The sequence below is a fragment of the Orcinus orca genome, chromosome 9 (genome assembly GCF_937001465.1).
Source record: "Orcinus orca chromosome 9, mOrcOrc1.1, whole genome shotgun sequence".
NCBI classification, from domain to species: Eukaryota; Metazoa; Chordata; class Mammalia; order Artiodactyla; family Delphinidae; genus Orcinus; species Orcinus orca.
The window spans coordinates 48108750-48124438 of NC_064567.1; the positions used below are offsets into that span (position 1 = coordinate 48108750).

General features: G+C 47.9%; 1 protein-coding gene and 1 long non-coding RNA gene across 4 annotated transcripts in view; one reads left to right on the plus strand and one right to left on the minus strand.

Annotated features, from left to right (window-relative positions):
- Positions 1-15689, plus strand: part of JAZF1 (JAZF zinc finger 1) — a 339872-nt gene that overhangs the window by 319501 nt on the left and 4682 nt on the right. For all 3 annotated transcript variants that reach the window (XM_049714869.1, XM_049714870.1, XM_049714871.1), the window contains exon 4: positions 12083-12252. In XM_049714869.1, coding sequence (XP_049570826.1) covers positions 12083-12252 — 170 coding nt within the window. The remainder of the gene's footprint in view (positions 1-12082; positions 12253-15689) is intronic.
- Positions 722-12088, minus strand: LOC125965412 (uncharacterized). Its single transcript, XR_007479255.1, has 3 exons — positions 11845-12088; positions 3571-3705; positions 722-892 (listed from the first exon to the last, which is right to left on the minus strand). It is a non-coding gene; the product is annotated as an uncharacterized LOC125965412 (long non-coding RNA).

The window sequence follows — 15689 nt, forward strand, 5'->3', positions numbered from 1 at the left end:
ACCTGCTTGCTGGCCAGCCCTCCTTAGCTCCTTAGCTCAGCTGCAAGATTCGAAACTCTGAGAACCTATTCTGTTCAGCAACCTGATGACAGTTGGTAATAGAGTCCAGGGCACCCTGCAGGAACTTTGTAATTCAGCAGGAGGGCCCTGAACGACTTGGGCCATTTCTTAGAAGCAGATTTGCCCACTCCACAAACAAAGATTGGCTTCCCTGGAGAATGTTCCCAAAAAATGTGAAGTGTCATGGTCCAAAAGGACACCTGAATCAGTGAAGAACTGTCTTCATACTTCCTCTCCATCATACGTGCCTGTCACTTTCACCGGGAGACGCTGTGTGTGCCCTCCTGGTGCCCCTGAGGCCTGCTTGCTGACAGCCTGCCTCCCCGTTACATTGTAGGTTCCTGCTAGCCGACACGATGCCTTATTGGCAGGCACCAAAAACGACCTTTCTCTTCTGTTTCAGCCTGTTCTATACCCTATTTAAATGTAGGTTCCAATTGTTTGATTTGTTTCCTCTGGATGAAATGTTGGTTCTTTTAGAAAGAAGTTCTGTAAATGAGATGCTGGTGGTTAAGAATGGCTTTATGCTTTCTTCCTGTGACTTGTGGTCCAAATGATTTTTACGCTGAGACACATACCTGAAACAAGTGTTACAAACACATCTCACACTCTGATACTTTCTTTTCCATTCTGTCCTTTTATTTTTTTAAATGCTGATTGTGCCCCGCAAAAATGATTTCACGACCCACTTATGAGTCGCAATTTGAAAACACTTCTGCATCGGAAGTAGGTCTTAAGAGTTGCCTGTTGCCACAGGAAACCTTTATGTTAAGTCTCCATGAATCTTGAGCAGCAACTGGAAGGCTCAGGGGAAAGGAGCCATTTTGATCTCCTGCAAAGATAATAAAATAGTGGAGCCGATGAGGAGGGAGGAGAGGGGGGATAGTGATGTCACTGAGATCCTTTCAGTACTGCAGGGACTTTGTTGTTCCTCAGTGCTCATTTTTTCCCTGAAAGATAGCCAAGACGTGGGAACAGTAATGGAGACACTATTTTCTTGTGCTTTGGGGGTACTTTCTTTCTCCTGTCACCAAGATGGAGAGCTGGGAAATTAGGTACCAAAACTCAAGAGTTAGGAACAAGCTGCGGGGTTGACTCCAAAATGAGGTGAGAGAAGTACAGAGGGATTCTTTGAAGTCTCAAGGAGAAAGGAGAAAAGGATTGAGGCATAATAAGAAAGCATTGATGAGAAAGAGGCTCGTTTTTACTTTTCATCTTTTTTTTTTTTTTTTTTTTTTTTTTTTGTGGTACGCGGGCCTCTCACTGCTGTGGCCTCGCCCGTTGCAGAGCAACAGGCTCCGGACGCGCAGGCTCAGCGGCCACGGCTCATGGGCCCAGCCGCTCCGCGGCATGTGGGATCCTCCCGGACCGGGGCACGAACCCGCGTCCCCTGCATCGGCAGGTGGACTCTCAACCACTGCGCCACCAGGGAAGCCCCTGTTCTGTATTTTTTTAAAAAGAGTTGGAGCGACAGATACCTCTGAATGTGAGGACAAGGAAGAAAGCTCCCGAGTCTCCTGAGAGGGGGACATATTCTGAGAAGCAGGTGTGGCAGCACCCAAAGGAGGTCGGAAACGCTGGAGCAATGCCTACAAAATCCCGAGAGAGGACGGGCATGAACTTCAGAGGCTACCATCAAGTGTGAGGGTAGAAGAAACATTTTCAGACAGGCCAGGGAGTCGACATTTTACCTCCCGTAACCCAAGCAAGAAGTAAACAGAGAAAGAGAAAGACATGGAATCTATGAAAAAGGGATTCCCCCCCTCCATCGGGAGAGGCAAAGGGAGTTCCTGGTGGTGGTGAGGAAGGGGGAGTGGATGCAGGGTGACAGCTGTGCAGCAGGCCTGGGAGGTGGATGGCAACGGGAGAAAGGGCAAGGAAGGAGTCGGGGAGGAGGGGCCGCGAGAAGCCAAACACCTGACGGGTTTGAACGTACTGAGAGAGTTACACTTCCGGAGCTGGGGATGAATTCAAGTTAGCAGGACCGTGGTTCAGTTAGGAAGGCAAGCTCTAGAGCCAGACGGCCAGATTAGAACCCTTACTCTGCCATGGAAGAGCTTTGTGACCTCAGATGAGGCACTCTGCCTCTCTGAGCCTCCGTTTTATGTAAAATGAAGATATCGTAGTAGGTACCAGCCTCATAGGGCCGTTGTGAGGTTTAAATGAGTTAACAGATGCACAGCGCTTAGAACTGTGCCTGGCACGGGATGAGCCCCAGGTGAGTGTCAGCTGCCCTCATGACGACGATGCTGCTGAGGAGAGGAGGAGGATGCAGGTGAGAAAGATGACAACAGCCAAAGAGCCTATGGCGGTGGTGTTTACTAACTGCAAGGACGACAAAAATGTGATCCTCGTTTGCTACATGGCCTGGTGTGCTAAGAATGCAGACATTGAATAACAATGAAATCAAATATTATCATGAAATTCTGCTAGGAGGAGGGGGAGGATGGAAGGAGGGTTGGGAAATACCTGAAAGATCAGAATTCTTATCTTGTGTAGGGAGGTCAATAGATACCCAAAACTGAACATCAGAAAATAGCAATAGAGGCATGCTACTTAGCAATGGGGAGTAAATCCAGGTAAAAGACTCGTGACTGGTTGCCACGGGGGAGTGGAGAGGGAGAACGGGCCGGAGAGAGGGCTCTTCTTTTTCATTATAGCCTCATAGATCTATCTTTTTTTTACTGTGTACAATGATGGCTTTGATTAAAGAGAAGAAATTTTTCATTAAAAAAGGATAACGGAGGGACTTCCCTGGCGATCCAGTGGTTAAAACTCCACGCTTCCACTGCAGGGGGCACGGCTTCGATCCCTGGTCAGGCAACTAGGATCCCCACACGCCGCGAGGCATGGCCAAAGGGGCCTTCTGCGGGCCAAGTTAGTATGATTAATTAATCATACTATTAATTACCATTAATAGTAATTAATTGAATCGGTGGTAATTGATTAATTGGTAATTAATTGGTGAAAACCATTGAGTCCAAAATGATACTTAACATGGGGAAATTAATATAAAGTGTGCCCAAAAGTAGCTATAATACAAGGACAGTGAAAATAATAGTGTGCATTTATATTTCTGTAAATTTTGCTACAGCAAAATTGGGAGTGTCGGCATAGGTGGGGGTTGTGTTGAAGTAGATGTCTGTCTATAAAATATAGGTGTTCTTTTTCCCCACCTCCGTTAGCAGATTGGCAGGGAATTGTGAGTAAGCCTTATAGTTGCAGGAAAAGTAGCAACTGGGGCAAGAGTAGGAAAGACCAGCTAACACCCTGGTCCCAAACAAGTGGGAAGAGGTCCTGAGTGGGAGTGGCTTGCCAGATGGGGGAAGGAGCCGCGTGGCCGGCAGGGAATCCCCGGTCCCCTGGGAGGTGAGTTCTCCAGCAGGCCTGGGAATTATACTGAAGACATCAAGTGGCAGGAAAGACAGGGGCTTTAAAAATCCTGTTGTGGAACGAGCAAACCTTGAGTAAAGAAGACCTAGGCATCCAGCCCGGGAAATGCAGACTCACTCTTGCATCATGTTGCCCTGATGACCCTCGCCAAGGGTCAGTTGGTCAATAACTTGGAACCCGCATCTTCCACTGGCCAACATCAGCTCCTGTTTCTTTTAGTCACCAGATTCTTGTACCCCAAGAAGGCCAAACCTGAGGATGGAAATAATGAAGAAATAAATCTGTAAGGCCAACTTGTGTGATAGGTTAAATGGAGGTTTTGTGGTCACTGTGATCATTTGTATGATTTGTCTGTTTTTAAGATATTAAGCTTATCTACTTAAATGGTAAACTGGCATCATTTTGTTGAAATGTGTAGAATCTGAGTTTGTAACCAACACTTAAATGTGTAAGTGCAGTCTATTTTTAGATAATGTTTTTATTTATTTAATAGCATCTGAATATTTAGAAATGTTTGTTAGATAGGTTTATAGGTGTAAAAATTTGGCACTAAACCAAATACAATTGTTGAAAACCGGTGTGTGTGTGCACAGGGACGGTGCTAGAGGCGCTAACCCTCCATGCAGTCAAAAATCTGAGTATAATTTAGTTGGCCCTTCACATCCACAGTTCCTCCATATCCATGGATTCAACTAGCCAAGGATCGTGTGGTACTAAGTATTTACTATTGAAAAAAGGTCTGCATATAAGTGGACCCATGAAGTTCAAACCCATGTTGTTCAAGGGTCAACTGCATAAGTAGTTGTTAAGTTTTCTTATTAAAAAAAAAAAAAAGTCCTCCAGACAGTAAAGATCCAAGCAACTACGATATGGAGTAAGGTCACGACAGGGTGTGGATCTGCTCCTTGCTGTGGGAAGCCATTGGAGGGTTTTAAGCAGGCAACTGAGATCATCTAATTTACTTTTCTTTGTTTAAGACCATAGGAGGCCAAGAGTAGAGACTGTGTAATATTGGCTCCCTTTCTACCACTAGAGTCTGTGAAGTGTATTCCCTCATTCATTCATTCAACAAACACATGTCTGTTGGCTCCTTAAGTGCAAGCACTGCCCTGGGCACTGTGGTCATTACCAAAGGTAATGACCAAGAGCCTCCTAATACATTAGAAAGTGTTTAGTCCTGTGAGGGAGGCATTACTTCTGACTTGGAGAACCAGGACCTGTTCCACAGTTAAGGAGGAGACAGGGGAGAGTGACATTCTAGGAATGAGCGGAAGCCAGGAGCTAGGAGGTCAAGAAGTTTTGAGACTTGGTGATGGTCCCCAGAGACAACAGTGTGTCTTCCGTCGTAATCACACATTGTCAGTTCATTTAGATTGTTGTTGCTTCAGCTCGTATAAAGTGGGTCAGTACCAGTTAAAGCTAATTTATAATGATAAGTCCGTAAGGCAGAAAGGCAACGCTTTGCTAATGTCCTTGCCAGAGTTTGACACCCCAGGAGAGTTTGAATTTGCTGTCACTGCAGTTATCACTTTTGCATGAATATTAATGATCTGTGTGGAAAGAAAAATGTGGCATATTGGGTTTCTGGAAAAGGTTGACTTATTTTTATCTATCTGTGTGTCACTCTGTTTATAAATACAAAGAACGAGAACCCTATAGGCACTAAAATAGGTCAGGGCCATCTTCACGGAGAAAAGAGGTGAGCAGAGGACAGAGGTGCTGGGTAGAAGCTGGAGGGGGTGAACAAGGTTTGAAATGGTCCTTGTGGCAAGTGAGGGTGAGCTTGACGGAGACACTCAGCTGGCTCCTGGGCCATGAAGTGGGCTCGTCCAGGTGGATGGATATGGATGGACGTGTGTACACGGACTCTGGACCCCCTTGTCTTTTCATGTGATTCATGAAACCAGCTCTGATTTTTACCTCCTTGGCCGACAACCAGGAGGAATCTTTCGGCAGTCCTGTAGAATCTTTTATAGTCCTGCCCTAGGAAATCCTACCTACTAGGTTTGCTCATTTCCCACACTGAAATGCTGTTGTGAGCTCTTGGGCCCACCCAAAGGCACTTCCCTTAGCCACTGTCCTGCCTGCCTCAGGCCCCCACGATGGGGACTGTGCAGCCATGGAGGATGACACTGGAAAATTCAACCTGAGAAAAATTACTGCCTGCCCGTTCCTACCTGTGACCGTGCAAGGTGAAGTGCCATTTTCTTGTAGAAAGGCTAACCTTGGTGAAAGTAATTTTTAAATTGCTTAGTGACTAAGACTAAGAAGAGCCTGAAAAAAATCAACTCATGGAGCTTTTCTTTGGAACACTGGACGGCCACCACCCAGGAGGGCAGGGCCCACCCCTGCCTGACTGTACGAGGCTAGACCTGTGCTTCCCACACGCTCACACGCCCGCCCCGCATGTGGCTGGGACTCCCTCCTCCCCAGCACTTCCAGGGCTTTGCTCTGTGTGTCAAATCTTTATCTCCCTCGACCAGGGATATTCCGTTTGAAAATAAATCAAAGAAGCACAAACTTTGAAACTGAAGACCCAAGTACCAGTCCAGTCTGCCTGTATCTAGCTGGATGACCTTGGGCACATCCCTCACCTCCTGAACCTCAGGTTCCATGGAAAACACCTGTCCCCATGCCAGGCTCACAGGAGCCACCCCACCACCTAAATGGCAGAGGGATCTCCCAACCCCTTCTGCTTCCAGAAATGCATGTGTAAAGCAAAATTTGCTCGCTCTTAGGCAGCTACAATTTTTATTTAAAAAAAAATCCAAGTTGGGACTTCCCTGGTGGCGCAGTGGTTAAGAATCCGCCTGTCAATTCAGGGGACACGGGTTCGACCCCTGGTCCGGGAAGATCCCACATGCCGCAGAGCAACTAAGCCCGTGCGCCACAACTACTGAGCCCATGCTCCACAACAAGAGAAGCCACTGCAATGAGAAGCCCGCGCACCGCAACTAGAGAAAGCCCGCGCGCAGCAACGAAGACACAACGCAGCCAAAAAAAAAAAAAGAAAAAAAATCCGAGTAGGCACAGGTCAGGTTAGATGGAGAATTAAGTGCCAGAATTTAAGTAGCGGGCCTCCCTGGTGGCGCAGTGGTTGAGAGTCTGCTTGCCGATGCAGGGGACGCGGGTTCGTGCCCCGGTCCGGGAAGATCCCACGTGCCGCGGAGCGGCTGGGCCCATGAGCCATGGCCGCTGAGCCTGCGCGTCCGGAGCCTGTTGCTCCGCAACGGGAGAGGCCACAACAGTGAGAGGCCCGCGTACCGCAAAAAAAAAAAAAAAAAAAATAGAATTTAAGTAGCAAATGATTTAAAGCAAAAGGAGGCCAGATCAAAGAAAACAGGTATTTTGGCTATCATGCCTTTGTGCATTCCTCAAATCTTCATATTGTGCCCATTAGTGCAGTAAAAATAACAGGACTTACGGGAGAACTGAGGTTGGACAGAGCCCCAAAGCTATGGGACTTTGTAACCAGAGCATCAGCAAAAACAGTAACCATCCTAACAAAATAATTGCTTGGCTGAATCCCCATTGTAAATCCGCCCTGACAGTTCATCCAGCATCCCAGCCCTCTGTCCTCTGTGTTCTTGAGATGCAGATCTTTGAAGGTGTTCTCTCTTCTAAGAGAACAAGTTCATCCAAATTAGAAATCTGACCCAGTCAGTCAATCTTTGTTTTCAAATACAAGGGCAATGTCTTTATAGTTTGTGTCCCTGTGCTGACAGCCTCCCCAGGTGCCACAACCCAGAGGAAAGGGTGGCACTTCTAGAAGCCACAGAACCAGCCACCGTCGCTCTAAAGAAGCCACGTCCATGGGGTTTTCATCTGCTTTTCTTAATTAAGGTCTTCAGGCTTTCTCTTTAGTTGTGAGAATGCTCTCCTCTGGACTCTTCAAGACGGTCAGTGTGGGGAGGAGGTGTTGGCCTACAGCAAGTTTTCTGTTTTGTGTTTGAGTGCTTGTCCCTTTCAGTTGCCAGGGCTTAGGGTAGACTTGTAGGAAGGAAAGGGTGGGAGGTGGAGAGAAGAAGGGAGAGATGAAGATGAACCGGTATTCACCACAGCGTAGTCTTTCCCTGCTAGAATCCCCAGGCAGTAGCCCTGGAGAAAGGGAGCCCGCCCGGATAGACTGCGGAGCACCTCTCCTTCTAGTTGCAAAATTCCGACTCACCGACTCAATGTTCCCCAACCCTGCTTGCTAGGAGGACACCTGCCAGCCTGTCCCCAGACACCTGTTCTGGGCCCCAGGGGGGTAAATTTCTTCTTGTGACTCCCATGCTTTCCTCCCACCTCCCTGCCCCAGTTACTTACAACTACAGGTAGGGTGTTTGGGGGTCTTTTTCCTCTTTTACACAGAGGAAATACTTCTTATAATTTTTTTCTTCAGAAACTGATGTGGCGATTAACATTTTATGGATTCTGGGTGATGGGCGCTCAAAACTAGAAGCTTGAATTGATTCTGCATCCTCCCTCTGTCTGGTGGCTGGAGCCCAGCACCCGCTCTGATAGGCTGACAGGGTGGGGCTCACACGGGGCCTCAGAGATCACCCATTAACTCAAGATCAGGGTGAATGAATGAGCGTTTCCATCCTTAACACGCCATACCTCTCCCCTGGAACAATCCAAAGGCTCATCATATCTGATAGCCTCAAAGCTGGCTGTGATGGGGCCCGTTTGACCCCTCCAGCTGGCCTGGAGGGCAGTGGGCTCCAAAGTGGGTGCGCAAGACAATCTATGAGGTGGAGGAAGGAGATATCAGATCTTTACACTTACGAAGGAAAATATTTCTCGTATTAATATATATATTTATTAAACTATTTCATCCTCATCCTTTTATTTGCATATCTGTTTTATATAGTGATATGTCAGTACATGTATGTCATTTATAAACAGTATATTCACACACGCTCCCCCTCAGGGAGGCAGTGCCCACAATTTCTTATTGACCCGGATGTAGGAGAGGATGGAAAAGCTGGGAGACCCCTGCTAGGAGAGTCAGCCTCGCTCCATCCTGCTTTCCCTAAATGGGGGGCAGGGGCGGAAATCTCTAGCAGAGGGCTGGCAAGCGCTGCAGATCCCTTCGTTCAGAAGTTAGTTTTGAGATGGCAGGTGAAGGAGAGATTGAAAATGAACCAGGTTGGGGTTGACTTTTCTCCTTCGAAAGGCATGAGGACATGAATAAAACAAAGCAGAGAGGGTTGGCCCACATGTTTCTGAACTAAAGCCATAACTCCTTTCAGGTTAGCATTTCCTAGGGTTCAAAGATGTGTGAAAAGAGAGGAAGAGCAGTAGGTTTCGGGGCCTCGGTTGTTTTCTTCAGAGCACTGCAGGCCCTGCTGGCGAGGTTTCCAGATATGCGCACTGAGCGGATGCCAGCGTCTGAGCTTGTGTGGCTTTCTGGGACAATAGCAACCCCTGTACCTGCAGGATGCCCTGTGGCTGCAGGACCCGCCTCACAGCTGGCGACATTTCTCCTGTTTGATGACAGGGTAGCACTTGGGGTACAGGAACACAAGCAACAGTAGACCCCCCCACTCCTGTTTTTAAAACGTGAGTACCCTCAAGAGAAAGCGAGGGAACGGTGGATGAAGTAAACTGCTCACGTGACCTTTTGCCTATTTATTTACCAAATGCTTCTTTAATGCTTACCATGTATCATTGTTCTAAATACTTTTAAAAACAGGAACTCAGTTGCTCCTCACAGCAACCTTAAGAGGTATTATCAGCCCATTTTACAGATGAGGACTCTAAAACTCAGAGAGGTAACATCACTTGCCTGGGGTCACACAGTTTGTCCGTGGCAGCACCAGGGCTCACACGGGCTCCCAGCCTGGGCTCCCAGCTTGGCCCCTGTAGATGCATCTGCACGAACAGTCCTCAGCCAGCACAGCACCTCTCTTGTTATGGAATCCCTCTTGTATTTTTTCTGGTGGAGATGCCCAAACCTATCAGAATTATCTTATTTTTTGTTTGGTTTCGCAACAGGCCTTTCTAAAAATAGTATTATTTTACATGTAATATTATAAATAGTATTATTACAAAAATAGTATTATACTGTCTTCTCTTTTTTTGAGCACTTACTACGTGCAGGTCCTCCTGTGCCAGGTGCTTTATAAACATTAATTCTAATCCTTAAACTGTAAGGAAGAGATTGTTTCCTCCCATTTCACAGAAGAGAAAGTAGAGGCCAAGTAGGTTGGTCACTCAGCTGACAATGTCCAGCCAAGGCATGAACCCAGGGTTGGGCCTTGCTCGGCTGTGTTATAGGACAGAACTAAATAGAAACAGATCCTTCTCGACCCCCATCCAGGCGAGACAGTTTCACAAAGCACCCGAAGGACCTTGTGGTGTGCTGATGACGAGGATGTGTGTGTGTGGGGCCCAGTTGTGTATGCCTGTTGTCCCCGTGCTGGCTTTCACTCGCAAAGGCATCCTGACACGGACAGTAGGTCATGTGGTCCTCCTACCTGCCCCACTTGGGACTGGATGCTGCACGGTTTGCAGGCGAGTGTGTCCACAGCATTAACCCCCCAGACCTGGCCCCTTCTGATCCCGAAGAGTTTTGAAGTTTTATCTTCTGCTGGGCTTCATTAAGCCCTCGGTTGGTCTGAGGCTTTCGCGCTGCCCCCAGTTGTAAACGTTGTGTGATTCCTGGTATTCAGGTTAACAAATTAGCTCAGTTCGATGGGTAAATTAGTCATTCTCACTTTCTCAAGTCCTGGTGGAAGAGCTCTGCGAAATAGTATTTATAGTTTTCTAACAAGCAATTTAAAGGACACCAGCGTGTGGCATTTGTTCAAGAGTAAAACGTCCTAAACAGTGCCCTACTTAGAAACAGGTTTCCAGATTTGCTCATGGACCGAGGGACGCGGCAGAGCAGGTACCCCTGTGCTGTGTCCTACGAGCGCTTCCCAGCTGGGTCTCTTGTCTCTGGGGGCTCCAGCCAAGCGCAGCGGGGCTTACTGAAACCCACACTGAATACCAGAGCCTCATTTTTGTCAAACTGTTTTTTCCGTACCGCCTGAGTTTCTAAACAGGCTTCAAAGCAGGCTGCTTTGAATTCTGAGCGGTAGATGGTGGAGGCCCAGCGACACGGAGGTTGAGAGAGACACACCCCACCCCACCCCCAGAGAGCTGCCGGCACTGGAGGCCGGGAGGCAACCTGGGAAAAGGTAACTCCCTTACTAGCTAATTGAGGATGCGGCAGCTCTCGAGCCTCACAGGGCTCATTTCCTCTCGTGTAGGAAAGTGACACCCCACCTCACAGGGTCACCAGAGGATTAAATGAGCTGATGCAGCCAGTGTGCCTGAACCATATGAGGCACTCGTTCACCTTGAGGTCCCTTCCTTCCTGGATCCTTTTAAGTGTTCGCCTCAGAGGCTGGCGTCCTTGTTCCTGGCTCAACTGGCTCTTCAAACAATCTTATTAATGCCTATTAAAATGAAACCCAATAAAAATGCCAATATCTGGTGTTGAAATAATTGATGTAGCAGGGGGAGCCCCGTGGAGCACCCAGGCAGGCCCCAGGTGCAATTTAGCCTCACACCTGGGGGATGAATTTCACAACTGTAATTGCTACCATATAATTCTTATTGATGTTGTGCTGTAATTCCTATTTATTCCACGGGGCTTGTAAATGCATTAGGACTTGTCAACATATTATTTTACACTGTTTATGATCTGTAGAATTATGTCCTTCAGGGTTATATTGTGCAAAAGCTCCAAATAAATGGCTGTGGACCTCGTTAAAGAAAGAGCAAAGAGGGGCTGCTTGTTGAAGTGGTTCTCCATCCCTGCCGTCCTGGGCAGAAGTCAGCACAGCAGATTTTTAATTCAGTTCTGAGCAGAGCTCTTAACCAGGATACAAGGGAATCCCCTCGTCTGTCTGAGCTGTCTGCTGCAACGGCTCAGCCCTCCCTCCCAGGGAGGGTTTTGTGTAGCTGAAAGGCAGGTGCTATTCCCTGAGGACAGGTGCGGTAGAGAATCGTTTGGTCTTCCTGGAGCTGGACCTGCCTTCTGAGGATGATGATGACATTGTGCCCTCAGAGCTCTGGGCATTTCTGTCCCCCTGCTCCCTAGCTTGGGGTAACACCCTTTTAGTTCTAAATTTCTTCATGGTCTTCCCAGCTCAGCTTATAAGAAAAAGAACTGAAATTAATTCCCACCGAAGTGTAAATACCTAGTAAGTGTAGAATGTAACCCCCTCCTACAGATTTGTGTGTTTACCATGCCAATAAAGCATAAAACTATGGGGACAGAATTCTGTCCATTGTAACGTCAGGCATATCGTGTGTGTGTGTGTGCGTGTGCGTGTGTGTGTTGGGGCAGGGGTGTGTCTGTCGTAGTTGGTTAGTTTTGGTTTTAGCCTTCCCAGCACCTTTGCAGTCAATCACCTTTCCCGCAGAATACTGAGTCCAAGCTCTTGCACAGCTCATTCCTCGCCATGAATCGCTGGGAAGCCCTTTCCCTGGTCTCTCCCATGGGAAAGCAGATATGTTGCCCCCAGGACTGTCCCGGGGACTAGATGCACTTGCGGCCCCTTGGCGCCTGGACGCTCTCTCCCAGGGCAGCAGGAGCCGCCGCCGTGCGGGGTGTCCTGACAGCCCTTGTGTTTCTCCTCTGGCCCCACAGGCAGCGAGTACGACGAGGAGGAGGTGGATTACGAGGAGTCGGACAGCGACGAGTCCTGGACCACAGAGAGCGCCATCAGCTCCGAGGCCATCCTCAGCTCCATGTGCATGAACGGCGGCGAGGAGAAGCCCTTCGCCTGCCCGGTTCCCGGCTGTAAGAAGAGGTACAAGGTAAGAGAGGTGCCACCCCGCTTGGCGTAGGTGGCCCCCCGGAAAGCCAGGCCTGGGCCCAGGCTGCCCGCAGGTCAGTGCTGTCCCTGGTTTCTGGCCGTTGGGTGTGTTGTCCCCTTCACTGACCTGTGTGGGAGCGGTACGTCAAAAGAGAGTTTTTTTGGTGGGAGAATCATGTCTTTGATATTCTTCAGATTCATGTCAGACCAGTCAGAATATCAAATGCGTCACCTGTTTATTTGCCGAACACCTTCCGCAGCGGTCGGCTCTGCAGACGGTTCACAGAGCCCTTTTGGAAAACGCTGCAGGGTATTTACTTCCAGCTGAGGAAGGCCTTGCTTGAAAGGAGTTCAGGAGAAAAGGGGCTTTGGTATTTTTCTCACCAAACCCACCCGCTGTAGCTTCGATGAACTCTCTGTAGGCGGCGCAGAGCCTGTGTCTCTCAGGCCTGCCTCTGGGTGTCAGGGCAGCTGGGGGCGCCAAATTCTCTACTAAGAAGACTCAAAGGGACAGAACAGTGAGAACACCCACAGCACTCAAGTGTGGGTCCAGAGGGCATGTCGAAAAACAAAGTTGCAAACTTTCCCATGAGGTGTTGGCAGTTCTTTAAAATCCAACTGTGAGATAGAAATGTAAAAATCAAAAACATACCTGGTGCATTTGACGAGATGCTACTTTCCCCAGCAGATTGACTGTTTTTAAAGAAAGGCTTGAAAAATGTATGGCAGCATAAGCACTTCCCGTATCGCTCCTTCTTTAGTATGTCTCTGAACACTAAAAAAATCTATTTCAATACTTTTTATACCTGCTTCTGATATAAAAGCATGAAACCCAAATGTATCACAGGTAAGTTGCCCATGATTTCACCTGATCTATATACTGTTAAATTTTTATCATGGGAAGCACAGATGTGCTTTGTTTAAACTACAGTGAAAAACCCCAGGATGGAGATGTGAGGTCCCATCAGGGTGTCCTGACGCGCTGTCTGGGTACCCCAGGTGCACATGTACATTCCTCTGGATCAGAAGGCGGCGTGGAAGTGGGTGCAGGGGTGAGAAAGCAACAAAATTGTTATCTCAGGAGCCCAGGGGAATCGTTCGACAAGCTAGTTTGTCCAGAGGACAGCTCTGCTTGCAGAAAGAGATTTTTCCCTTCTTTCTTTCTTTCAAAGTGGAGAAAGCTGGACAGGGATGCTGTCCTTGTACCCTGCCTACCTCCAGATGCACCTTCTCTCCATGCTTCATGAGAGCTGGTCCTCTGTGCTCTGCCGTCTTGCTGCCTTCTCTCAAGGGTCCAAACACTGTCTAAAGGATGTCTTGCACATCAGCGATGTTAAAAGAGAGAGCAAAGTAACGACCCAGATTGTAGCTGACCGAAAAAAAACCAAAAAGCTGGTGGGGGGTTGGTATAAGCTACACCCTTTATGATGAGGCCTTCTCTCTTTCCCACCTCTCTTTCATTCCTTTTTTACATCCTTTTCCCCTGGTCATTTTTATTTTCTTGTCATTATTCTTTGGCTTCTATTTTTCTTGAGTTTCCAGCAGTTTCCTCTCCTGCAGTTTGTCTGTGTCTAGGTTGGTGGGGCCTTTGCAGTGTTGTTTCTCCATCTGAGGCCAAAAGAAAATTGTGTGAACCTTGGGCTACGGAGGCTGCCTGCTTCAGTACCACTAACTGGCGAACGACATGGGTGGCAATTAGTGGTCCTGCTTTCCATGAGGGAAGTGTGAGTTTCCTTTTCTGAGCCAGAGTGCCATGTAACGGTGCACATGGGACAGGAACAAATGCATAACTGCTTCTCCTGACCAAGTGCTTGACATGAGTGTGGTCATATTCCCTACAGTTTTAGTCTAACTCCTTCTGCTGGGAAGTTACTGGCCGCAGGGTGTACCAGGTGTTCTCTGGTATAATTATTTCATCTTATTTACTGCGTGATGGTTGGAATGGGTGTTGGTGAGTGGAGGGCGTAATGAGCTTGGTGTGCTGTGGAGTCAGGCAGAATCCACAGCTGCTGCCATCTTGTTCATTCCCAGGGCTGACTTCACACGTGTCTCATTCCCTGCCCCCGTCGGCAGGGAGTCTCTCAACCATGAGTCTCTTGGGCACTGACTGAGGATCAGCTCTTCTCACCATTTCATTGGCATTTGCAGAACTGGGAGAAGATGAGCATCTAACTCCCCAGACTTCATGCAGAGTAGGGCAAGGGAGCAGGGCCCGCAGTACAGCTAGGTCTCCGAGTTGTTTCCCGTGTTATTTCTTCTGCCTAGAATGCCCCCCTTCCCCTCCGCTCTCCTTCAGTACCTCTCATTTTCTTTTTCTAATTAATTAATTAATCTATCTATTTATTTATTCTTGGCTGCGCTGGGTCTTCGTTGCTGTGCACAGGCTTTCTCTAGTTGCAGTGAGCGGAGGATACTCTTCATTGCGGTGTGCGGGCTTCTCATTGCAGTGGCTTCTCTTGTTGCGGAGCACGGGCTCTAGGTGTGCAGGCTTCAGTAGTTGTGGCACGCAGGGCTCAGTAGTTGTGGCGCATGGGCTTAGTTGCTCCGCGGCATGTGGGATCTTCCCGGACCAGGGCTCGAACCCGTGTCCCCTGCGTTGGCAGGTGGATTCTTAACCACTATCCCAACCAGGAAAGTCCTGAATGTCAGTTTTATTTAAAACCTGAATACTGAATAAGACAGTAGTTATCAAGTTCTCAGCATGAGGAAAAGTTCTCACTGTAGTGACCTTCCTTGTCCTATTGGAGCTTAATTCCCTTTCCCCCTTTCAGAGACCAGAGGATTTAATAAGTATTTCATTTTCAAGTTGCCTAACATTATTTATTTTTGTTATTAATATTTTTGAAAGACCAAACTCATTTCAGGGCCTCTGCAATTCGGAGTTTCAGTGAAGCTTTTTAAGCTCCTCAAGTCTTAGAAAGTGAAGTTTCCATTGCTGTCTGTGAATGAACAGATGGGGGAAATCTTATGTCTGATTAGAGCTTGTACTAACATTTGTGATAAGCTGTCCCATGACACTTGTGGACATTTTAAATCACAGCAACAAAGAGAAAGAGATGGTAAGGTAGTTTATTGTAGGCTCTTTGGCCAACCCTGGAAATGCCATGTGTTTCCACACATGCAACTGGCTTCCTAATTTTTCCAGAGTAATAAAGCTGACATGTGTCAGTGCCATAGCCACGCACAACACAGTGTTGACATTCCAGCTGGGAACTGACCACGGAACCTGTTGGAATCAACTCAACCCTGGGCGTGCCCTTCCCCTGGTGAACTCCAGATCTGGTTTCATGTTGGAGTGGCTTCTGGGGGCTTTGGCAATTTCTGGTTTCAAACCTTCCCTCGCCTAATTAGTTATTTAAAAAAAAACAAAACAAAGAACTCGGGCCTGGATGGAATATCTAAGACCTGGTCCTGTTGGAGTTGCTATATGCCTTTTTG